This window comes from Episyrphus balteatus, chromosome 2, assembly GCF_945859705.1.
Source record: "Episyrphus balteatus chromosome 2, idEpiBalt1.1, whole genome shotgun sequence".
Classification (NCBI taxonomy): domain Eukaryota; kingdom Metazoa; phylum Arthropoda; class Insecta; order Diptera; family Syrphidae; genus Episyrphus; species Episyrphus balteatus.
Window position 1 is genome coordinate 96175824 of NC_079135.1, and position 26067 is coordinate 96201890.

The following is a 26067-nucleotide window of genomic DNA, read 5'->3' on the forward strand; positions in this document are numbered from 1 at the left end:
TTTCAATAAACTTATTTATCTTCTAATATTTGTTCTCACACTGATAAGCAGTTGAAATTTCCTCTAAAACTCAAAAATATAATTCAAGCTATTCTGTGTTTTTTTGGAAATTATGCATTCACAAAAGCTCATCACGCATAGTTTCATATACATTTGCATACCTTTTTCAGGGATTTATTACGAGCTGAAATGCAATTTCCTTCAATTAATTTGCATAAACCCTCCATTTATGTGAACTTAACCCAAAAATAAATTCCACGCCGAAAATTATTATCTTGGGCCTTACGTCAGCTTAACTTCAACTTCAACTCGCAGATATGTACGTCGCTATTCGCGACGTTAGTTATTGGTACCTACACACGTTACCATACCAACAGTTATCCGCCGCCAAATGATGGCTAGCAAAATTTCTCATTAAAACAAAAATGTGCACCAACATGCCATTTTGCCAAAACAAACTGAACTTCATACGTTACGTACATATGTATGTAAACGTACACATAACGTTCCGGTTCCGGTTCCTACGAATTTATATCTCTTGTTGGCCATGCTTGAAGGCAAACTTCAAAGTGCAATTAATCTTCAACCCTCAGCTTCATTCAGGCGTTAAAATCACACCTGTTTACTCCTTCTCTGTGCTCAAGCTCATTGCTAGCTAGCTGCCTGCCTGCAACTATAATTGTATGTATATGCGCTGGTGCTGTCATGTTGCACGCCAGTGAACACAATCTTTCTGCAGGGCGGAAGCGCAGCTCCAAGCCCCAGACTCTCTCACTGTTTCGAAACATCACAGCATGCAGAAGCCTACTTATAACTTGATTTTTGCATCGCATCTATTATGCCAGACATGCGAACATACAAACCCACTACTTTGAGCGGACATAACTACGGAATGCGTTCCATTTCATGCCCCTCTGGATTCTGGGTGGTGTATAATAGTGGGTGTGCGATGGCGCTGGCAGTGGTTGGAGCCTCTAGCAAGCATACCAGAAGTAGCAAAAGCAGCAGCAGCAGCTTCTGATGTTGATTGAGACGTGAAGCAAATACGAATCGCATGATGACCGCAATGGCCATGAAATGGCAACTTTACACACTCCAACCGTTATATATAGGTACCGAGGTGCATTATTGCATCTAGGAAAACTATATACATTCATCAGAAAGCTTGAGCTCCAATCAAGCTGAAAGTACATATATTCACAATGGACGTCACCATTAAATGCGGACGGAATACAGTTTACCAGTTTTGAATGTGAGTTATTTAATGAAACTCACTTTGGTGACAACTTGGTGATATATTGTGGTTTACAATTGACAGTAGTTGGTATTATAATAGTTGTGATAGTCGGGAACTCGGGATATTATAATATTCACAAGACTGTCCAGGAATACCTAGAACGCATTTATCTTGTACGGAAACGGAACTTTCATTATGTCAGTGGACTAAACATTTGACAGATGGTGATTAATTCAACAAATTGTTTTGGGATTTATATACAATGCTTTCAAGCCGTTCGTCGTATTGTTGAGAAGAACAATTTTCAGGACTTTGTGTTTTGTGTTGTTCTATAGTGTCATCTGTCATATGGATGTCATTAAATACAAAAGCGACACTTGGCAGATGTCTCATCCCTTGAATTAAGTTTTGGGGCAGTTATTAATTACATTTTGATCAGTTAGATGTTTTTGAAATATGACACCTAATTTCCCTTTGAGGAAAAGCATCCATCACATTCATTTAAATGATTTCAACATAATCTTCTGTTTGTGAAAAAAAGTAAAGTATTGTTCAAGTGTCATAAAAGTTTTTTTGAAATCAAAAATGACAAAGCGAGTAAGACCGTTATGTAAACCGGGTTAAGGTTATGTTCCACCCATGAATACTTTACCAATTTCAATGGAACGCAAATTTAATCAATCATCAATCAAATGTTATTCCGCATCTAATAGAGTAACAGAGCATTGTGCAGAAGGAAACTCTGCACTATCTCCAACAAAGATATTTTTTAAAAGTTATCTCTGCTCAAAAAACTTATGTGGCTTGGCTTGTGACACTGAAAAATATTGTTTGTTTGAAAAATAATAACTCCTCCTGAATTTTTTTAAGATATCGTATGCCTGGCTTTGATACTATGATATGCAATTTTATCACTCGTTATAAGGAATGCCAAATGCGAACAGACAAAACAATTTTAGCTATAGAAGAAGATGCTTTTACATATACAAATTCAAGCGTTTCGAACATACAAATTTTACTGCCCAAAAAGGCACCAGACAATCACTTCTTAAAATTATTCTGGGAAGAATTTTGAAATTTGTTTTCTTCTAAAGTTTATCACAAGCGAATTGAATCTCACAAATTTATGAATTTGCTTAAATATTTTCAGAAACACATTCAAATGGTGGACGAGGTCAAAACTATGCTCAACAACATTTAATGTTAGATAAGGTACATCAAGTTCCTTGCATTTAGGGCGTGTAACATACTCTCTGCGATACATTGGACTTAACCGAAAAATTTTCGTATCATTACTTGACAACACAAATTCTTCCGAAATGCATTTCCGCGGTAGTAAAACATGGTGTTGGGTCAATTTATGTTTTTGGGATGATTTTCTTGTAATGGAGTTGGACTAATTCATAGTGTTGAGAGTTACCTGAACCAAGAAAAATATACGTTCGCATTTTGAAAATCATTGTGGTCATTTCAACAATAAATGACCCAAAGCATACCCCGCGAAACTTTGAAAAGCATTCTATGCAATTAATGGCCTTCATCAAGTCCTGATCTTAATTTCGTCAAACATCTATTGAATGACGTAAAAATTAATATCATCTTGCAAAAAATTTCAAGTTTCGATATTTGGTTCGAAAACAAAAAGAAAGTTTGGTGTTTGGTTCCTGTGAAGATATACCAAGATTGATCAAGTATATGCAAAACCGATGTGGGCAGCATTGAAGCAGCAAAGATTGCCAACCAAATTAAGGAATGTAAAACCTGAGTTTGAATATTTTTTGTACTTTTTTCTTGATTTCTAATTACTTACCTCAATGAAACACTATTTTAATAGGTTAAGAAAATAATTTAAAAAAAAAAAGATTAATTAATCTTTTATTAGTACACAACGTCGCACACTGGGGCAGCTCCATAAAGATCAGTGCGCAAAAGGTCACTTTGAAATGTTGTCGAAAGAAGAAAAAACTTTTTCTTTCCTGAAAGTATACGCTATTTTTAATATGAAAAATGCATTTTTTTTTATTTTCATGCCTTGCACTATGTTAGACACGCGATCAAATTTGACAAGTTCGTTGTGAAATTTGCAATTGGGAAATAGTACAGAAACAAGTTCCTTTTGTTGTTTTTTAATAACTTTGTTATTTATTGTGCCATTTAAAATATAAAATACACTCCTCGCCACTTGAATAGGACACCCTTTTTGTTTTTAATAAAGTGGATATAACTCCAGTCTCTTAATAGTTAGCTGTTCAATATTTTACTATTTTGTGTGTCCCCTTATGCACTCTCTCTGTGAGCAAGATCATTCATTTTCAATGCCCCGTTAGTTAAATTTTGAAATTTTTTGCGGAACAACTGTGAAAAAATTGCCCCTATTTTTGTTCACTTGAATAGGACACCCCCTTTTTAATTGGTTTTCGGGTGCAAATCAAAGAAGGTGGAAATGCAAAAATGTTTTCCAATGTCTTTTAGTAATTTTTAGCTAATTTCAATTTAAATGGGTCGCGCGAAGTTATTGGCAGAGGAAGAAATAGCGAAAATCTAGAGTGTCACCCGATTTTTAACCAAAAAGGTAAAAAAAACGCATCAAAGCCGAAAAATTTTTTCATTTTTTTTTACGAAACGAGTCCAACTGTCGAAAAAATATGAAAGGCTTAACAATGAGTGCCGTTACTGCAGCTGACAGAAGAGCGATTCAACGACTCGCATAAAATTTACATGACTTTGCCGCCGAAAAGAACGAAAAAGTGGTTAAAAAGCAAGTGCATCCGTAGTGAAGCGAGTGATTTCGAAGGCCAAAGACTTGAGGCGATTGCAGCTTAAGAAAAAAAGATGGGTTAACACCTGCAGTAAAGAACAACGCCTTAGTTTCGGTCTGCTTTATGACATAAAGTAAAGCATGTTTTCTCCAATGCGAAAAAAAATTAATTTAGAGGGCCCCGTTGGCCTCAAATATTATTTTTATGAAATAATGGATAGTCCTTCCTTCGCAAAATATGAAAGAAAAAATTTAAAGCCAACGGGACCCCCAAATTAATTTTTTTTCTCATTGGAGAAAACATGCTTTACTTCATGTCATAAAGCAGACCGAAACTAAGGCGTTGTTCTTTACTGCAGGTGTTAACCCATGGTTTTTTCTTAAGCTGCAATCGCCTCAAGTCTTTGGCCTTCGAAATCACTCGCTTCACTACGGATGCACTTGCTTTTTAACCACTTTTTCGTTCTTTTCGGCGGCAAAGTCATGTAAATTTTATGCGAGTCGTTGAATCGCTCTTCTGTCAGCTGCAGTAACGGCACTCATTGTTAAGCCTTTCATATTTTTTCGACAGTTGGACTCGTTTCGTAAAAAAAAATGAAAAAATTTTTCGGCTTTGATGCGTTTTTTTACCTTTTTGGTTAAAAATCGGGTGACACTCTAGATTTTCGCTATTTCTTCCTCTGCCAATAATTTCGCGCGACCCATTTAAATTGAAATTAGCTAAAAATTACTAAAAGACATTGGAAAACATTTTTGCATTTCCACCTTCTTTGATTTGCACCCGAAAACCAATTAAAAAGGGGGTGTCCTATTCAAGTGAACAAAAATAGGGGCAATTTTTTCACAGTTGTTCCGCAAAAAATTTCAAAATTTAACTAACGGGGCATTGAAAATGAATGATCTTGCTCATAGAGAGAGTGCATAAGGGGACACACAAAATAGTAAAATATTGAACAGCTAACTATTAAGAGACTGGAGTTATATCCACTTTATTAAAAACAAAAAGGGTGTCCTATTCAAGTGGCGAGGAGTGTATGTCCATAGAAGGTAAAGATGTGAAGATTTATTTTTTTATTTTAAAAATGAAAAAAAAAAAATTTTTAGAAAAATAGTGTTCGCGATGGAGAAAATTGAAAATTAAAAAACTACCTTTTTATCAGATTTGTATTTTATAGCTGTTTTCGTGTTTACATAAACATAATGTTTGCAAGCAATATGCCATCCAGCAACCCCCCTACTTAGGCTCACTATTATAGTATTTCGGGTGGGTGCGATTTTGGGTGTAGGCAAATTTTCTTTAAAATTTAAGTTTTTCGAATCCAAAAGAAACTTCGTACGTGTACCCTACCTTGCCCCCACCCCAAATCATATATTGTGCCCAAGCAGGGGGGTTGCAGGGGGATAGCATGCGGGACAAAAAGGGTCCCAAAAAGTGAGTTAAGTCAAAAAGGTGTTAATTTAGCGAAAATAGCCAAGAAAATGAAAATCTGATACAAAGGTAATTTTCTTATTTTCAATTTTCTCGGAAACTAGAAGGCATTGAAGCATATGGTTTTCAGTATTCGATAAAAAATTAGTTGAGGGAGTTTATTCCATCGATTTATTTCATATTTAAAGTCACAGTCTTGATAAAAACATTATTCAATTTGTTTTTTTAATTTTTTTTTATCACAATTTTTGACTTTGAAATCGATTATTTCAAAAAGAATTGATTGAAATAACTTGATTTTAAAACTCAAATTAAGTGTACAGTTCCTGCTTTTAAAAAAGGTATCATTTATACCTGTAAGTGTTGCCGTTGTTTTTTAATATTTTTTTTTTATTTTTCGTCATATTTTAGAAAATTTTGCCCCTCCCGCCTAAACGGGGGGAGATAGACCCCCCCCTCCATCCCATAGTAAAAAATAATTGTATTGAACTCTTCTATTAAATACTGTTATCAATTCTTTTCCCCTAAGTTATCGTACTCGAGCCCATTTTTCCTGTGTAAACACGGAAGTTTATGTTTAAGCAACTTTGTCTTTTCTTAGTAAAAATTAAATTTGAGCTCATATTTACTATTTTACATAACTATTAAACACAAAAAGTCACTTTAGACTCCTCAAAATAATTTGTCGCACAAAACCACTACTTTTGCCCCACTGTGCGTCGGTTCTAATTAGCTGTCAATGGCTGTTCATAACATTGCGGTCCATTGCATAGACCCTTTATAAGGAACAAATTCGTTCAAGAGTTTTTATTGTTGAATAATGATTCCTATTAACATATAATTTTAAAATGGTTCGAAGATACTCTTTTCGTAAAATATTCAATTCCTAAAAAAATTAATTTTGGGAAACGAAAAAGCGACATTAAAAATCAATTGACTATAACTTTTTTGTTTTAATAGATAGATGAATGAAATTAGTACTGTTGATAGATTTTTTGATTGATTGATTTTTTTGCTTTTTTGATGAAAAGTGATTGGGTTCAAAAAATTCTAGATCTTTTTGTAGATGTTGTATAGACATGGTCGATATAAATATTTTGAGCTGAAACAATAAGCTTTTAGATGGTATAAAATTTTTTAAAGGTTGTCATATAAAAAACATGAATTTAAAGGTGATAGAATAAAAAGAAGGTAGAAATAAAATACCAGAAACAGCAGCATTAAGGTAATGTATTTAATTGTTTTAACACAAAAATAAAAAAAAAAAAAGAAATTATGCAAACACCAATCTCGAAAAAGCCACACTAAATACGTATATTCCTACATTTACATTCTAATATCTACTCCAATCACAACCGATCACACAATATTGCCAATTTCTAGATCAATTTGATGCCTGACCTTGATTGAAACAAGTAAATTTTGTTATAAAACGTTCATTTAAATGCAAATTGCGTATAGAAATATCCACAAATGCCAGTGTCATACCCATAAAGACCCCTGAGTCACATATGATTTACATGTGACTTTGTCAATTAACTTTACATATCATGGAATTTGCACTAGTATCATGTTTTTTTGTATGGCACAATTCTTAAACATAAGAGAATGGCCATTTGCCAAAGAGAAAATAAAATGTAAAAAAAATATAGGTATAGCGTATAGGTAGTTTTGAAAGTAAAAGTCATCTCTGCGTAGATTTAAAGGGCCGAGTCCCCTGTATAATGGAATGATATCAAGACAAGAAAATCCAATTTCTTTAATGTAATACTTTCAAGGTCTTTAATTTTGGTCAATAAAAAAAATTTATAAGAGTATGTTAGTAAATATCAAAATGATTTTTACTGTCTTAAGTTTTTATTGTTTTATTCACTTCGAAGAAAAAAAAAAAAAAAAACATTCCGTCTTATAATTGCTTGCTATAGAGACCAAAACAAATGTGATAGTAAATTTTTATTTATATGACGTAAATTGTTAAAAAAAAAGAAAAAAACATTATAAATAAAGTTAAATGTATACTTGGCAACCTTTTTCTTCAAAAAAGAGGTCAATAGGGGAATTCTATGTAATACATTCTGACAAGTCAATGTCATAATTCAAAAACAAAATAATAAGGGTAGAAATGTTTTTTTTTTTTTCTTGTTCATATTTGTAGGTTTTTTTTCGTAATCGATACAGTTACCTTTTAAGAAAACCCTTGTTTTCTATACATGATATATGGTTTATATATAGAATTAGTACAAGGATAACCCAGGACCAAGGCATTTATTGAATACCAATATGGAAAGGAATTGAGAAATTTATATATGATAAACTAAAATAAGGGAAGTTATCAAGGGTAGGTTCGTTTTTTTGCAATTAATTTTGACATTCTCGATTCTAAGATCAGTTTTTGGTGTTCTTAAAAGTCTAACAACAAAATATGGTACTTGATTTTTTAAAAGAAAAACTTTACTCACAGAAAAGTAAAAATTGAATTTAAATTAAAACACCTAATTAAACAATAATAAAGTCATAATATTCAGCTTATGAATATAAAATTTATTTATATCGCTGTTAGAATATTCAAATTAATATCTTCTTACGTTCAACTTCTGTTAAAAAATATTAAATTCCATTGTTTTCCTTTTCTAAAAATATCATCTCTTTATTGACATTGTTTGAAAAGTACCTACGTACCTACTTTATTTATTTTCTAAACAAACCGAAAAATTCAATTCAAAATTCAAAAATTCATTTTGTATTATATTTCTCTTAAAATGCTTACATAATTAAATGTATTGGTCGATTTAACTTGCACGGTCACGGTCGTAAGTGCTGATGTCAATGAAATTTCATACAAAAAAACATAAACAATAAAACATTGCTTAGTAAATGAGAATTTTCTTGTAAATTAGACAATGTTGTTGTCATTAATTTTAAATTTCCAACTAAAATATCGAAACTCTAATTTCGTAGAACTACTATACAAATCCCAATAAAGTGTCACATTAATAAGTGTTTTTTTTTTTTTGTTTTTGTTGTTTTTGTTGTCTTTTCTAATTTTGTGTATTTATTAGGTTTGTCATCTGCTATTTGTTTGCTTGGCTAGGTATTATCGCGTCGTTTGATATTAAAATTTATTTATTTTTGGATTTTATTTGTCAGGGATTTCATCGTGATAGTTTATAGAAAAAAAAATAGATTAGCTGAATTCCGATAGTAATAATGTGCTTCGATGAATGTAATTCGATTTGGAGGTGGAACTTTGCATTTTTTTTTAGTTCTTCGATGTTTAAAGCAAAAAATATTTAAAATTGGCGAATTCGTCAATCGATAAATTATCTTATCCCTTTTTTGAAATACTCTACATTTAAGACCATCAAGTTTGACTTTAGTAGTAAGAAGTCAAAAATAAACAAGAAACAGCATGATATAAAAAATATTATTGCGCTGACACTTTATTTTAAGCGAAAAGAGATATTATCTTGGGTAAAAGAACTTTGAGAGTCTACTATTAGTTGTTAGTTGAACTTAACACATAAACTAAGAAAAAACATCCTTTTCATATTTATTTTTGCAAAATAAAGACATTTTTGACATATTCGACTTTTTCCTTTGAATTAACCATTTTTGATTTATTTTCTGCTAAAACGGTTAAAGGTTGACCTTTACCATTTATTTTTTTTTTTTTTTTTTGTAAAAATCTCAACCTTTGAGATATATTTTTAAAAATAACAAACAAATCTCAACCGATAACCTTTATTTTTGTATTTTAAAACGATAGTTTTGTCATTTGTCATTTTTTTATACTATAGTTTTGTCATTAAAATAGTTTTTTTTATTTGATAGTATTTTCTTTTGAACATTATTCTTATTCGATAGTTTTTTCATTTGAATAGTCTCTTTATACGATAGTTTTTATTCGATAGTTAATTCGATAGTTTGTTCGATAGTTTATTCGATAGTTTTTATTCAATAGTTTTATTCGATAGTTTTTATTGGAATGAATAAATGAATGAAGTATTCGATAGTTCATATCATTCAGTTACTAACTATCGATAGTTCAAATCATTCGATAGTTCCCATCACTACTTCATAGATAGTATACAAGCTTTAACTTATCCTCTGCATAATAATATAGTAAATCATTTTTCTTACGGAAAATATTATTTTACATATAATGCAAAATTTATAAGTTCATACAAATAATTTTTTGTACTGGTACATTTTTTTTTCAATTAAACGGAATAAAAGTAGTAGAAATAAGTTTAAAACTTATGTCGTTTTCGATTGGCTCTCCGCGGAAGCCTCCGGAATAATTCAGAAGCCTTCTGAAAGCGTTTTATTCGCACGAATATGACAGGCAGAACGCTTCTCAGAAGAGAAATTCTCTTCTCGATTTAAAATCGGAATTCACTCGAGAAGCACTAATACACGAATATTTAAAAGTCAAATTAATCACTCAATCAATATTTTCTTTATTTTTTGAAATATATTAATTTTTTTCCGAAATAAATTTTTTAATTAATTTTCAAACTTGCTTAAAATATTTTGGAAACCAATTTCACTGTTAATTTCTTGAACATTACCAATTTTAAAAAATTTAGAACATTTCATTTGAAAGAAAAATAAATTAATATAAATATTTGACATTTGAAATTTAAAAGAAAATACACAAACACAGAAAAAAACAGAATTGAGTGGAAGCGATTTGACCTGTTCCATTCGATTTCAGAATAAGTGAATCCTTGAGTGAAACCAATCGAAAACGACATTAATAAAATGTTTCTCGAAATATAATTTTCCAAAAAAACGGTAGGGTAAGGCGAGGAGGTCTCGACATGTAGGAGGTTTCATCAAACTCAAATTTCTCCCTTCCTTTACATTTGATTGAAACGATTACTACCTATATTTAACGCTTCGAAGTATACCATTTTATTTTCCTTTATTCTGTTCAATTACTGTAATTGCGGAACAAATTATTTCGTATTTTGTTTTTTGTGAAGTGCAGATGTAATTTTTCTTGGTGAGTTCTTAAGCGATACTTTTTTTTGTTTTAAGTTTTTGAATGCGATTTGTTGATAAATAAATTAGGTAAATAATAGTGTTCTAATAATTGTAATCATTTAACGTGAATATCAATGTGTAAATTTTCTAAATAAATTTATTAATTGTCTTGTGTTGAAGGAGGTTTCGGCATGTTTTGCGTAGTTTGATGAACCATTAAAAAGATACAAAATTCTAAACACAAATACACAATCTTTCCCATACAAATCGTATGGGAAATAGAAAATTGCGATGCGGCGGTACTAAATGTTAACATTAAGGGCTGAAACTTTTACAGTATTTTTTTTTCGTCATTTCCAACAATATTTTCAACAATGCTTTGAACAAAAGAAAAAAAAATTTTTTTGAATCAGTCTACTGTATAACCTTTCAGTGAAAATAACACAAAAATAAAAAAGTAGGTATCCTTATCCTGAGAAGACATTTGATAAGTTAGCCATGCTAGAAGCAGAGGCTACGTTTAGCTGCTGGGGTCCCGGAGCAAAACTAAATTTGGGCCCCTTTGCTCTTTATTTTTCTTTGTAAGAAAATGTAAGTTTCCTTTCATTTTTGTTTACCTTAGGTATTCAACATTTTGTACCTTGTTTCGGCCAGTTTTTATTTCAATTTAAAGTTTAATAAGTGCACTTCTGGTTCGATTTACCAATGAAGAAAGATTTAAAACTGACTTTGTGGAGCGTTTTTTTCACCGGAGCCCCTTTTTTTACTTGAATATTTTAAAAAACGTTCAAATGACAAAGCAAATTAGAAAAAGATATTTTTTTTTAATTTCTCAATTGGCTTAAGCAAACTTAAAGAGCACTTTTTTAATTTAAAATTGGAACAAAAATTTACTCGTAGGAGTAAAAAATTAATTTTTGCACAGCAAATGAGCATAACTAGCTAGAGTTCTTGAGATTGAATTTTTCAGACTCCTCATTCATTTTTTTTAGAACCCAATAAAGGTTACGAGTTCCCACCTATTGTATGGTTAGCCAAAGAGACCCCTAATTTTAATTTCTTATGTTCCTGGTGATTCGTCGATAAGTAATTTTTCGAACTGACGGAACCTCGTATGGCATGATGAAACCTCCTACTTAAAAGTCGGAACCTCCTACAAGGTAGGATGTTTCGTCACTTTTTCTTTATTTACTAATTTACAATAAACTTTGATATGGGTAGTAATTTACTTACTAAAACTTGTTTTTGAATGAGCTTAAAGCTTAATAAAAAGCATTTTATGTAAAAAGATGGCTATTTATAAAAGGAAGTTCTTAATTTTTAACAATATCCGTTAACGTGTCAAAACCTCCTCGCCCTACCCTACTAATAATTTTCTTGTGGGTGTTCTAGTTCCAAAGATATCTCTAGAAAACAGTTCACACTTTTATTTCACACCAACTTCCTATACAAATGAAAACAAAAATTTTGTTTTGCCCAAAATGCACAAGGTTTGTTGAAAAATTTTTTTTAAAGAAAGTGATTTTTAATTTTTGTTTCAAAAACGGGACATTGAATATTTCTAGAATTTCGGTTAAAGGTGTTGATTAATACTAAGTCTTTTTCTAAAATTGTTAATCTTTTGCACGTAAGGTATGCCTTGTGGTCGAAAATCTTATTTTACTTGCGATAAGTGTACTACAAGGCAGTTTTAAAATTTGTAATAAAATTAGTGAAAAAATGTTGGTCCCGAAATTCTACATGTCTGTGTATTTTTTTGTTAAAAATTTCGGAGTTAAATTTTACGAAAAATAAAAAAAAATATATTTGGAATAGAATTAATAAATGTTTTTTTTTTCATTTGAATAAAAATAGTTTGAATTTGCCGGGATTTATTACAGCACACTGATTTAATATTGTTGTAAGGTACTGTATATGAGCTCTGTCAATTCAATAGTTAAGGAATGGGGATGCTCCTTGATTTTATTTTTGCTAAAAATGCCTAAACTCTAATGTTTGGAAATTGTCCAATACCAACAAAGTTCATGCATAATAGGTTAGAAATAGATAATCCTTCTGTTCAAGGCAGGACTTCTCGGTAAATAAAGTAACTACCTACCTGAAAAATCAATGACTAAGCTTCATGCAAAGAAAAACATCTTCGGTGATTTTCTAATATTTTTTTAATAATCGAGTAGATAATACTTAGAATATTGCATTCAAAATTTTAAATTAAAATTAATTACCTAAATATTTAAAAATATTTTAAATCTTAAATGTACTATGCTGGTTATGAATAGTTAAGAAGATAACATTACTCAATAAGACAAGCTTAATAGTTATGGTTTTATTTTTTGTTCTGAACTTCCTTGTACTTAAATCTTTTAGAAATTAAAGTCTTTTTTAGCTATCTAAGCTTAAAAACGTTGAAATATCTCATACAATTTTTAAAGCCTTTAAGGTAAAATTATTTCATTATATACAGGGTGTCCCAAAATATTGAACCCAAATGGAATTTGGTGAAAGACTATTGTATGGGCTCTTAGAATTTGTCTATCCTGGTTCCTTGCGGTTTTCAACTACAAAAAAATATGGACAGATTAAGGAAATTTCACAAGATGCATACAAAATGATAAAACTCTGATAGTCCTTAATTTGGTCTGTCTAAATATTCCGTTTTGACCGTTATTTTTGTGACTACTTGTATAACTGGACAGAGATTTAAAAAAATTAATACCTAGTCAAAATTTTTTAAGATTAATTTAAATTTTTGAATATACTCAAGAAAATAAATTATGTATTTTTACGACAGATAAAGAGGGGTATGCATTCAAAACCCAAAAACCATTGCTACTAATTAAACAGTAAAATTATCTTCACTAAGCTCCATCTGGCTTATATGTTAAGAAACCTATAAATCAAATTTCTAATTAAATACTCACCCAACCCACTAATAAAGACTTCTTCTTCTCTTCCCTAGTTTTATCTTTTGCAAACAAAATCTCACTAAGAAAACATAAAACCTTTTTTAAACCTTAGAGCTTAACCATTTCTCATAAATCCATTAAATCCATGTCGATTATTTTGCCAACAAAAACAAAAACCAAAAAAAAAAACACAAATACCTACCTAAAATGAACTTTAAAACTAAATTGCATCACTTTCTAAACCGCACATTTAATTTCAATAGCCCCCAATTAAATGGAAAATTCCCTTTTCTCATTATTAACCATTTCTTCCGGTTCTGTTTCTTTGATTGCAGATGACAAGATAACCCAAACACCAAAGCTATAAAAAAAAAAGGAACCACACCATCACCATCATCGCAAACACCACTAATACCAATCATAAAAACGGGCGAATCCTCCACCAGACAAAAAAAAAAAGGACGAAGACGACGAAGACCAACTAAGACGTCCGATAGACCAAAATACAACGATAACGTTGAAATAAAGAAGAACAAGACTTTGGAGTTAACCCGCCAATTTTGCTAAAAAAAAAAGAAAGACATTTCATCCCAAAGTAAACAAAGGACGAAAAATCAATAAACTCAAGAAAAAAAAAAAAAAACTAAATCTATCCAGACGGACAAAAGAAAACCTTCCCCGCCACCTTCTCTCTGGAGGCCTCAACTGGAATTACAAACAAAACGAAGAAGAAGAAGGAAGAAAAAAAAATGAATAAACTACTCGCACAATCAAGAAATTGGTTCTTCCTGGCTGAATAAAAAAATCATTAAAACCGTTATCCCTGTGTCCGTCCATCAGCACAAATATTTACGAAGAATCAACTTCAGCAAAAATTCCCTGTGCTTTTCCATCCATCCAGCTTATATTTTTTTTTTCTTCTGTTTGTCCGAACAAGGATCATCCGAAGAATCCTTTTTTTTTGGCCGAACTACAACGACAACACCAAAAGAAAAAAAAATTACCCCAACCCGAATTAAATTGGACTTGATAGAGATTGCGAAACAGGAAGAGTTCATCTTCTGCTTGACCTGCGACAATAAAGTTGTTTTAACAAAAAGGACATATTTCATTCACCTTTCTTATCTCATCTTAGAGAGAGAAAACTAAAAAAAGGATTACAGGAACCAAGGCATTATTATAATAATATAAAAAAAAAGAGAAAGAAAGAGTGTGAAAGAGTGTGAAAGAGAGAGAGATAAAATGAGACTTCCGTATCGAAATAAGAAGGCAACCCTATGGGTTATGTTCGGGATAGTTGTTGTCACAATGTTTGTGTTCAAATTTACGGAGCTGCGTCCGACGTGTTTGTTCAAGGATGACCAAGAGTCTGTCATGGTCAGAGAAGAGGTGAGTAAATTTCCATTTTCATTTTCATTTTGAATTTTTGCATTTTGAAGTTTTCTCTATCTTCTTTTTTTTTCATAGTCATCCTTGTCGTCGTCGTCCTTGTCAGGATGATAATAATTTTTTTATCCTCTCTTGCTGCTGTTTGTCTCTTTTCTTTTGTAGGTGTATACAGCTATTCCCTTTGCTTGTTTCAATGTTATTTTTCGGAGGAGAGTTTTCTTCATTTCCTTGTTTGCAAAATGGTAATTGAAAATGTGTCAAGTTGAGGGAATTTTTTTTTTGTATCTTTCCTTGTTTGTTGTTGTTTTTCGTTTTCATTTCTTTTCACCTTCGGTAAGTGTTTCTGTCGGATTGAGTATTTTTGGAGAAAAAAAAAGAAGAAACTCCTGACAGTTTTATTCCTTTAGAAAAGAAAACAAAGGAAACCAAGCGTGCAAATTTGATAGACAGCAAATTTTGTGATCAAATCTTTTCGTTTTCGTGTACCTCAGATAACTGAGTAACTTAAATTGCCAATTTAAGAGATTATTATAAGGATTTTTGTCCTTATATTTATTTTAAGTGATATCTTTTCTAATAAATAATTTAATTCCAATTAAAATTGTTAGCTTCGAAGAAAAAAATCATCATCATCAGGACTTTGAAAGATTTATAGAAAAACTTTTTGTCGATTTTTTTTTTTGTTGGAGAACAGCTGTCATGTTAAATATAGGACAGGAGGTTTTTTTCCTCTGACCAAAATTTTTTTTTATCTCTGAACAAATATCAAAAAAGAAATGGGTAGATATAATTGATTTTTATTGTCTCTTGTGGTCAAGGAAGAGGTCGTTTTGGTAAGCTAACCTTTCTCATTGCGGTTTAAAAATAAAATACTGATTTTGGGTTAAGCTTTTTTCAAGGAAATTAACCTTTTTTTGAAAAAAGTCTATTTTTTAGTTGTTCTCTAGAGTGTTTAGTTAATTGACAGAAATATTTCTTGTATAGTTTTTAACTTTGAACACAGGTGTTTTTACTTTTGGTTGTTTGGGTCGAATAGATTATTTTGGCAGTTAGTGCTTTAATATTCTCTCTGTCACCTCAATTTTGTTACCTGGATGAATGCCTTGATGAAAAATATGGTCACTGTGGCGTATGCGTGTTGTTTTTATTAATGAATATTTTTAAGTTGCAAATTATGAGACAAGATAAGGAAATGAAAAAAAAATTAAAAAAAAAAAAATTAACAACTGTAATACCTAAGCAAATATTAAAAATAAAATAAATTAAAATTAAAAATTTAGTAATTATTTTATAAACAATTTAAAAATATTTCTTATAATCGTTTTCCAACATTAAAAGTGAAGACTTGATTGTGTCAAAAAATCTCATCTTTAAAGTGGTCTTAAGGTCATACCTTTTGCTTTGTGAAGACCTTATTCGTCAAAAAGACTTTTACCTTTTATAAATTCGCATCCTTAAAAGAGGTTCTAAGGTAAAAAATTTTGCTTCATGGAGTACTGTTTCGACATGAAGACTTTTTTCATTCATAAATTCGAACTATACGTCTTGAAGACTATTTTCTTTTATAAATTCGCATCTTAAAAGAGGTTTAAAGGTCTTAATTTTTGGTTTGGTAACTCCTAATTCGTCATGAAGATATTTATATCACAACAAAAACATTACTGTTAAAAAAAGAGCCAAGTTATCCTATGTTGAAATTATGCTGGCACAAAAAGTATTGAGATATAAAAGGGTACCAAGTTCGAACGCTTGGGTTCAAATTCGTATCAATAAAATTTTGATTGCTTACTTGACAATTTTTGTTTTAAATACCGATTTTTAAAGTTATTTCAAAAATTTGCCAAGTAAACAATCAAAATTTTATTGATACGAATTTGAACCCAAGCTTTAGAACTTGGTACACTTTTATATCTCAATACTTTTTGTGCCAGCATAATTTCAACATAGGATAACTTGGCTCTTTTTTTAACAGTAATGTTTTTGTTGTGATTTCACTACTTTTTGCAAATTATGGCTGTTAATTGAAAATCTCTATATTTGATGAAAATTCAGTGAAAATGGGCGGTTGCCACGCCCCCTGGCTGAAATTCTCAAATTTTAATTTTTTTCCTTTGTATAAACTGCCATCTCTACCATTCTACCAAATTTCAAGATACTCTGATAATCAGAAGGGCTCTAAAATATTTAATGAAAATTCAGCGAAAATGGGCGGTTGCCACGCCCCCTGGCTAAAATTCTCAAAGTTTAAATTTTTTCCTTTGTATAAATTACCAGCTCTACCATTCTACCAAATTTCAAGATTCTACGATAATCAGAAGTGCTGAAAATTCTCAGTGTGGTTAAAATTCTCAAATTCTAAATTTTTTCCTTTGTATAAGCTACTTGCTCTACCATTCTACCAAATTTCAAGATTCTACGATAATCAGAAGTGCTCTATAATATTTGATGAAAATTCAGTGAAAATGGGCGGTTGCCACGCCCCCTGGCTAAAATTCTCAAATTTTAAATTTTTTCCTTTGTATAAACTATCAGCTCTACCATTCTACCAAATTTCAAGATTCTACGATAATCAGAAGTGCTCTATAATAATTGATGAAAATTCGGCGAAAATGGGCGGTTACCACGCCCCCTGAATTGAAAATCTCAAATTTTCGATTTTTTCCTTTGTATACACCACAAGTCCTATCACCATGTAAAATTTCAAGTTTCTACGATAGCGGGAAGATCTCCATAATTTTGATGATCTGTCAGTGAGTCAGTGAGTCAGTTACGGTTTTCGCGATTTTTGAAGTCCTTTATCTCAGAAACTACTCATCGTAAGAAGCTGAAATTTTGTGAGGAATTTGGGTTCGGCGAACTCAACAAATGTAGCGAGTTTGAAATTTCTGGCATCTTTGGTGTGGAAGTTAGAGGGGGGTCGAAAATGGCCTGAGCTGTTTCCTGTAAATAAGGGTGTAGTGCCAAAGTTGCTAGAGAACTTGGCTGGGCACTACCGTGCCCCTTGATTTCACAAATTCGCATCTTTAAAGAGGTTTTAAAATCTTAAGTTTCGGTCCGTGAACTATTAATTCGTCATGAAGACTTTTTTCTTTCGTTAATTTGCATCTTTTAAAAAATTGTAAGGTCTTAATTTTTGGTCTGTGAACTCCTAACTCGGCATGAAGACTTTATTCTTTTATAAATTCCCATCTTAAAAGAGGTTTTAAGTTCTTACGTTTTGGATCGTGAACTCATAATTTGTCATGAAGACTTAAATATTTCATAAATTCGCATGTTAAAAGAGGTTTTAAGGTCTAAGGTTTTGGATCGTGAAGACTTTTTTCTTTCACAAATTCGCATCTTTAAAGAGGTAACGTTCTGGTTCGTGAACTATTAATTAGTCATGAAGACTTTTTTCTTTCATAAATTCGCTTACTTTATGAAGCCTTAAAGTCTTCCTTTTTACTTCATGAAGTCCCGATTCCACACAAAGACTTTTTTCTTTTATAAATTCGCATCTTAAAAGTGGTCTTAAGGTCATACTCTTTTTTTCGTGAAGTAAAACAGGCTTTGAGTCCTTAATTTTTGGTTTGCTAGCTCCTTATTTTTCATGAAGATTTTTTTCATTCCTAAATTGGCATCTATAAATAAGTTTTAAGGTCATACTTTTTGCTTTATGAATCCTGATTCGACATGAAGACTTTTTTCTTTCATTAATTCTTTCATAAATACGCATCTGTGAAGTTCTAATTCGTCATGAAGACTTTTCTCTTTCATAAATTAACATCTTAAAAGTGATCTTAAGGTCATAAATTTTTGTACGTTAAGTATTTATGCGTAATGAAGACTTTTTCTTTCATATATTCATTCCTAATTCATCATGAAGACTGTTTTCTTTCATAAGTTCGCATAATTAGATCTATTTTCATACTTTTTGGAATCTTACATAATCCTTAACTACAAAGTTTGAAGCAAATCGCATCAGTAGTTTTGACTTAGGTGTAGCTTGAGGTAGAGACCCTCCTTTTTCATATTTTCCACCACCGTTATGTCCTGTCTTACTGTTATCTCATGTTGCATATTTTTAACAAGTCCTTAATTATTGCTTAGTAAAATATTTTCCGTAACTTAATATAGCTTTAAGTTATCTTTAATTAATAAACCATCTCAAAAGACTAATAGAAAAAAAGTTGGTCACTATGGTGTATACGTATTTTTTTTGTACCTAATACATTTTTATTTTATTTACATTTTGGTTTTCGTAAAAAGTGCAATACTTAAGCAATTCTAAAGTAAATAAAAAAGGTAAAAACTTATTGCACCCTACCCCTATTCATGAGTTACTTCTGCCTGAAAAATGCTTACAATATTAAAAATTAAATTCTTGCATTTTTTAAAATTTTGTATGTTGTTTATTTAGAAACAATATTGTACAAATAAAATTCAGTATAATCTAAGTTAAATTTCTTTCTCGATATAAATTTACTGAACTCATACAAAAAAAGTTCTCCAAATCTACAACTGGTCATCAATTAATTTTCAAGTAGCTCTATAACACTCAGTAACCAAAAATATACAAACGAAACTAACATACCTAAAGCAAATCTTTATTTGAACTTTTCCTTAATAAGATTTCACACTGATTGTGGCACAATCTTTATTTGTTTGTATGTAAACTTGTTTTGGTGTCAATATACAAAATCTTAACAATTGTTATCTTTGGAAAATCGATTTGCTTTCATAAACATTCATTATTTGTCTTCAACTTCAATTCTGTGTAGCCTACATATATAATTTCTATTTCCAATCTTTCTATTTTGTCTGTAGCAATAAGAAATGATTACAAAACCACAAAGGACATGACAATTTAACTGCTTGAGTGTTATTTCTCCAATAGAATTTTCTGCTTCTGATTCTACTTCTTGTTATTGTTATTGCTTCCTTCCTGTCTGTTACCATATCCTCTCTTGATGGTCAAAATCCACTTGAACTTTCTTCTTAACACAATTGCCTTTTTCCTTCAAAGACCTTTCAAAGTCACATTTGCTTATGTGAGGAAGAAAAAAACTTTCATATATTTATAGATCGCCCCCACACAGAATAACTTTTTCTTCCTCTTATATCCTACTTTTACCCTCAAGATCTCTACACTTTGCACTAATTTCTTAATCAAATTTTCCACACTTGGCCAAGTTTTCTCTTCATGTCTGTCCTGTCACATACATTCTTTTTCCAGAACAGATTAACAGGAGAATAGGAAGTGAGGAAGTGCGAGGGGAGAAAAAAAAATTGAGGAAATCCTATCAAACAATTACTGTAATTGCCAATACCTGACAATGGTTACAGTCTTTATACGCAACAGAAAACTCTCTGCGTGTTATTTTCTCCCTCTCTTTCTCCAACTCTGTAAGTCTTAAACGAAAAGTGACTTTGAAGAGATTGTGTGTGTTTTTTTTTGGGTTTTAGTTTCAGAACAATGAAATGTCCACCAAGAACTTTTCTTCCATGCCAAAAATAAAAGGACTTTTTCACTGTCCAGATCCCACTTGAAAAGTTCAGTAAATCTTCTGTGTTAGTATAACTTTCACAGAGTAACCTGAAGTTGGCTTCCCTGACTCTGACTGAACTCAATCTGTGCTAAAAACATTCATCTTCCCGAGTTTCACACAAAACCAACCACACTGGAAATTAAAGGATGGGTGAAAGGATAGGAATGTTTTGCGGTACGTATAGGTACCTCAGCTACCTACAACTTTTTGTGGTCAGTTTGAGATGTGATGTTGCAGATTTATTACATTTTTCCATTTTTTGGACAAGTTTACTTTGAACTTAGAAAAAGAAAGAGAGAGAAACGAAGATGTAATTTATTTCATAAATACCTTGGCATGATGACTTTGAATATGCTCATACCTCCAAGAGGTCCTTTTTCTGCTTTTACACGTTTTCTGGAAGCTTATAGGTATTGTATGACCAGGGTTGTTAAAATATCAATAAAATAAAAACGCATTTGAAATTTTACAAAATATATATTTATTGCAAATAAACAAAATTACATTAACCCATTTCTGGCTAACGTTGCGTTTTCGCAACGTCATGTTTGAAGACTTCTGGAACATAACTGATTATATTTTTAAATAAACTAAAAAATTATTTGGAAAGATAGTCAAATTATCTAATCGACCTGTTTTTGGATTTTTTTGTAAAAAAGTTTTTTCGAGCTTTTTTGGGGCTATGAAAATTCGAGTTTTTCAAAATTTTGAGGTAAAATTTTTGAACTTTTGAAAAATATAGTCAAAATTATAATTTTTCTAAATAGCCTCAACTACAGGTAAATAAGAGTTCAAATTATATTCTAAAATAGTGCTGAAGTAATTTATTTGAGTTGCCTGCTTGTCAGGTAAGATGAAAGCATTACGTTGCGTTTTCGCAACGTTAGCCGAAAGGGGTGTCAAAATTTTTGAAATAATTTTTTTTTACATTGAGTATGAATTAATTTTATTTGAGTATTTTTATGAAGAAATTAACCAAATAAAGATACACTGGGTAATGAAAGATTGTTGAAAATAAAATAACAAAATTTGTTATAAGTTATACATTACAATTTGGTAATTTTATGCTTTCAAAGAATGGGATTTTGTGCGGTATTCATGGAAGTATTTTTGATGAATCGGGATATAACATTTCTTGGAGGAAAAGCAGTTTGGCTAGAACACTTACAACGTCGCAATGGAGCACTTCATTGGGATTTCCTTCCCTTTTGATGTCTGGGTTATTGTTTGTTTCTGATCGCAACAGGGAATCTACAACAAATATTCTAAATTCTAGTTTTGGCATTGGTGTTTCCTTACCAAACTTTTTGCAAATGCCATATATTTTCAATACTTTTAGGAACGCTTCATCCAGCGCATTTGATAGTCAAATATAATTGATCAGTTCGAATCCGATAATTTGCTTGTAGCGTTATCATATAAATCAATTCCATCCATCGTTATGATGTTTTCACGAATTGAATTTGGCATTGGAATGTTGACAAGTTTTCCCTTTATTCGATCAAACTGTTTTGCCTAATATATTGGTGGATCCTTAAAAAATGATTTGATAAGACTGTTACAATTGTTGTTCCAGCGAACAGGTGCAATTTCAGTATCGTTATCGAATGCAAAATCAATGAAACCATTACTTATTCTCATTTGTTTGAGTTCGGTCAGCTCTGATTTACCACTTCTATTCTCACGAACTATGAATGTAAATACAACACAAGAGTTGGTTTTTTGCTCTGCATTGAGAATAAATCAAATTACCTGTAAAAAGACGGTATTCTAGTTTGTGAGACTTAAAAAAAATTGTCGATTGTTGGCGGGTGCTGATTTGGTTTATCGATTTTTGAAAGGAATCAATTCAGAGAAGTTATCACTAAGTAATTGCACTACGATAAGAATTGAATGAAGTAGTAACTTTTATCATTTTTTTGACAACATCAAACATACTGTCACCAAAACGATGTCGCAAGTGTTTCAGACAATACGTTTTTTTCTGCAAGAAATGTAATATCTTGATTCATATCCAAAATGCATCGATGAGTACCTCACAAAAAACCTTTCTTAGTAAGCATAAAATATCAAAATATAATGTTTAACTTATTAGAAATTTTGTTATTTTATTTTCAACAACCATTTATTACCCAGTATACCTTTATTTGGTTAATTTATTCATAAAAATACTCAAATAAAATTGATTCATACTCCATGTAAAAATAAATTATTTCAAAAATGTTGATACCCCTTTCGGCTAACGTTGCGAAAACGCAACGTGAATTTTCTGGAAAACCAAAAGCTTTTCCAAAAATTTTTTTTCAGATTTCCTCTAATTGGGCCAAAAACAGATAGTGTGTAAAATTTCAAGTTTCTAAGTCAACTGGAACTGGTAGCCGCCGGAAATGGGTTAAGAAAATATTTATTATTATTACACTGTGTTCGAAAATGGAACTTTTTTTTCCGACAGAGGGCTCTCATATCTACTAAAGATAATTAGAGTATGCTGAACACGATGGCGTTCTTAGTTTTTCTGGATTAGGTCAAATAAGAAAGATTTTTGCTTTTGAAATTTTGCACATGCCAAACCTGAGGGTATAAAACACCATATATTTTCAAATTTTTGATTTTTTATCGGTGAAAAATGATGGGAAATCTATTTTTTTTGAAGTATTATTCGTAAAAGAAGTTATTTGAAAAAAAAAAATCTGTCGAATAACTATTTAAATCATTATTTTATGGCAAAAAACGTCGACTTTTCTTTCACTTTTTGTTACATTTTTTAATTATAAAGGTACAAATGTATGCGAAAAATCAACATTGTTTTATACACACCTTTTATGTGTTAGTACTCTGGAATATTATACATTATGTAGATGTAGATATTAATTTAAAAAATCAGGCATGGTATCAATATTTTTATTTAATTTTTTTTAAGTTCAAAAAATCATTTTTCTTCCAATTTGTTTTAAAATTAAAACATATTTACTATTACTTCCATCTGCATTATATGAGCTTACATACACAACACATAATATATTTGTCACAGTCCATCTTTAACTTAAGGGGGTTTTCACTTAAACGAACCCCGTTTAACTGAAGAAAATATTCAAAGATCAGAAAAGTGTTTCAGATAAGCGGGTTTTTCTCTTAAGAGGGTTTCTCTTAAGCGGGTTTTTATGCTACTTGAGCCTATGGGCGTTTTGCCCCCTTCCAATCTTACCTGATATTCTAGAATATGTTTTTTCTTAAGGTTCAAACCTTTAAAATTCATTCTTTCACAAGAAAATACTCTTGAATATCCAACTTTCATTATAAAGAATAAGTTAAAAACTTTAACTATCTCACGGTTAAATGTGCAACTTACTTTTAACATAAACGGTTACTATTTGTTGAAAAATCACAAAAGTTTCGGCGTTTCAACCAAACATGCTCATACTTTCAGACATGGTCGATCATACCAAAAGCCACTTTTTCATATTGCAAGTTTTGCCAGTTTTATTATTTTTTTTTTTTTTCATACAGCATAGTAAGAAAACGATTTTGCCCCCACTTCCCCTACATATGTATTGCATTTAAACTTTTTGTAATTTTTTTATTTTATAAGCTAAAAAATTAAAAAAAAAAAAAAAACAGTGTTTTACTGCTACTTTTTCACTCTTAAGCTTAACCAATATTGTAGATAGGTAGGTAGGTACTGCCTATTCGTATTTGTCAACAAAGCCATCTTCTATCCTGAAATACAAGATCAAATCGTTGCCACCGAGTGCTGCATTTTAATTTAAATAATACGAAAAATATTAGAAAAATTGAAGAAAAATCGACGTTTTTGCCATAAAATAATGATTTAAAATGTCATTCGACAGATTTTTTTTCAAATAACTTCTTGTACGAATAAAACTTGAGAAAAATAGATTTTCCATCATTTTTCATCGATAAAAAATCAAAAATTGGAAAATATATGGTGTTTTACACCCTCAGTTTTGGCATGTGCAGACAAAATATCAAACGCAAAAATCTTTCTTATTTGACCTAATCCAGAAAAACTAAGAACGCCATCGTGTTCAGCATACTCGAATTATCTTTAGTAGACATAAGAGCCCTCTGTCGGTTTTTTGAACTATCACAGTGTTATTATTATAAATTTTTATTGCAACAGAAAAATATTTGTATTGAAAATAAAATTTTATAGCAAATAAAAATATTTTGCTTTAAAAAAAAATTATTGCAAATAATGAATTTTCTGCATTAAAAAAATTCAATTCAAAATGTGTGCATTAAATATTTAATTGTGCATTGATTTTTTTTTCCAATGCAGAAAATTTATTATTTACAATAAAATTTTTTTTATTTGCAATACAAAATTTGCTTAAAATTTACTTTAAATTTATTTTAAATTTATTTTTATATTTTTCAGTTGCAATAAAATAATATTTTTAATGCAATTTTTTTCAGTTAATAAATATTTTTTTTTATGTAGGTACCTACCTAATTTTTTTTTATTTGCAGTAAATATTTTTTTATTTGTAATAGAAAACAAATTATAAAAATTATTTTCTGACAACCTTGTGTATGTCCTACCTTAAGCAAATGCGCTTTGTTCTAGATTCTTAAAGGTTTCAGGTTTTCATTTTAAATCATTTTCACTAAAATTCCTAAAATCCTTTTTTAATTGTTTCTATTTTTTTCTAATTTTCAAATTTTCAAATTTCCTCTTTTAAAAAATTTATTTTTCCTTTTCAGAAATATGTGATGAGCGAAGACCAAAAAGTCTACTCCTATAACAGAGAAATGCCATTAATTTTCATTGGTGGTGTGCCCAGATCAGGAACAACATTAATGCGGGCCATGCTCGATGCACATCCAGATGTTAGGTAAGTAGTAGAGTAGAGTTCTACACACAAGTCCTCCTCCATACAAATAACATATTATTGGCTACCTTCCCATTTCTAAACCATAATTGCAATATTTGTTCTCAATTCAAGTGGAATCATCAGTTTTTTTTTTTTTCGGAGAACATGCAGTGATTTTGGAAAATATAGTAGTTTTCCTCTTTAACATTAGTTCAAGTTAGGGTATCGGTATACTATATCGGTAGATTCGGTGGTTATATACAAAAGTCGTGTTATAGTTTTGGTCAATGACGATGCTTTTTCGTGTGTTCATTGTTTAAAATAAGGATTGAAGTTGCATGTCCGCTTCGGAGATTTTTCCTAAAGGGGTTTTTGAAAAAGTTTAGAGAAAAACGTATTGTCATTAAAAATTACACATGTCTTGAAACATGTCAATTTATTACTGTAACAACAGTTTTTCGAAGTTTTAATTTTTTTTAATTTGAGGTTTGTTGAGTCTGACAATACTTAATGAAGAGTTTTTATTTTAATTTTTGTTTTTTTTTTTTTTTAATTTTTAATATAAAAATTTGTATGATTTTGGAAACCCTTAATATTCATAACTTTTCAAATATTTACAAGTACCTACTTTATGGGTGCTAATTTTATACTTGAGCTTCAATACTTCATTAGGTTTATTTGCTTATTTTTTTTTTACTATAAATTGAATAATTGTGGCAACCCTGTAATTTTGTTGATTTTTTCTTTCAAAAATGGAATAAAACCGATTATGATACGTATTTACAGTCTTGCTCTTTCCACTGTGTCACACCCGCAGTTACATAATTTTTTGTTCCTGAGTTGTGTACTCCTCAATAAATAAAGTATTTAATAATAAATTGTTAATAGATGTTTAAAATAACATTTTTTTAACTTTTCTTTAAACGTCACAAGTCTTTAACATTAGATGTAACAGGTCGGTGTGACGTTAGAAAATCGATTCAGCAAACTTCGGTG

The 26067-nt window shown here is 30.6% G+C and overlaps 1 protein-coding gene across 2 annotated transcripts in view; it reads left to right on the forward strand.

The window, feature by feature from the left end:
* Window positions 1-26067, forward strand: part of LOC129912154 (protein-tyrosine sulfotransferase) — a 107736-nt gene that overhangs the window by 24050 nt on the left and 57619 nt on the right. For both annotated transcript variants that reach the window (XM_055990284.1, XM_055990283.1), the window contains 2 exons: window positions 13655-14708; window positions 24962-25092. In XM_055990284.1, coding sequence (XP_055846259.1) covers window positions 14562-14708; window positions 24962-25092 — 278 coding nt within the window. In that variant the 5' untranslated portion in view covers window positions 13655-14561. Of the gene's footprint in view, window positions 1-13654; window positions 14709-24961; window positions 25093-26067 lie in introns of those variants that run through there.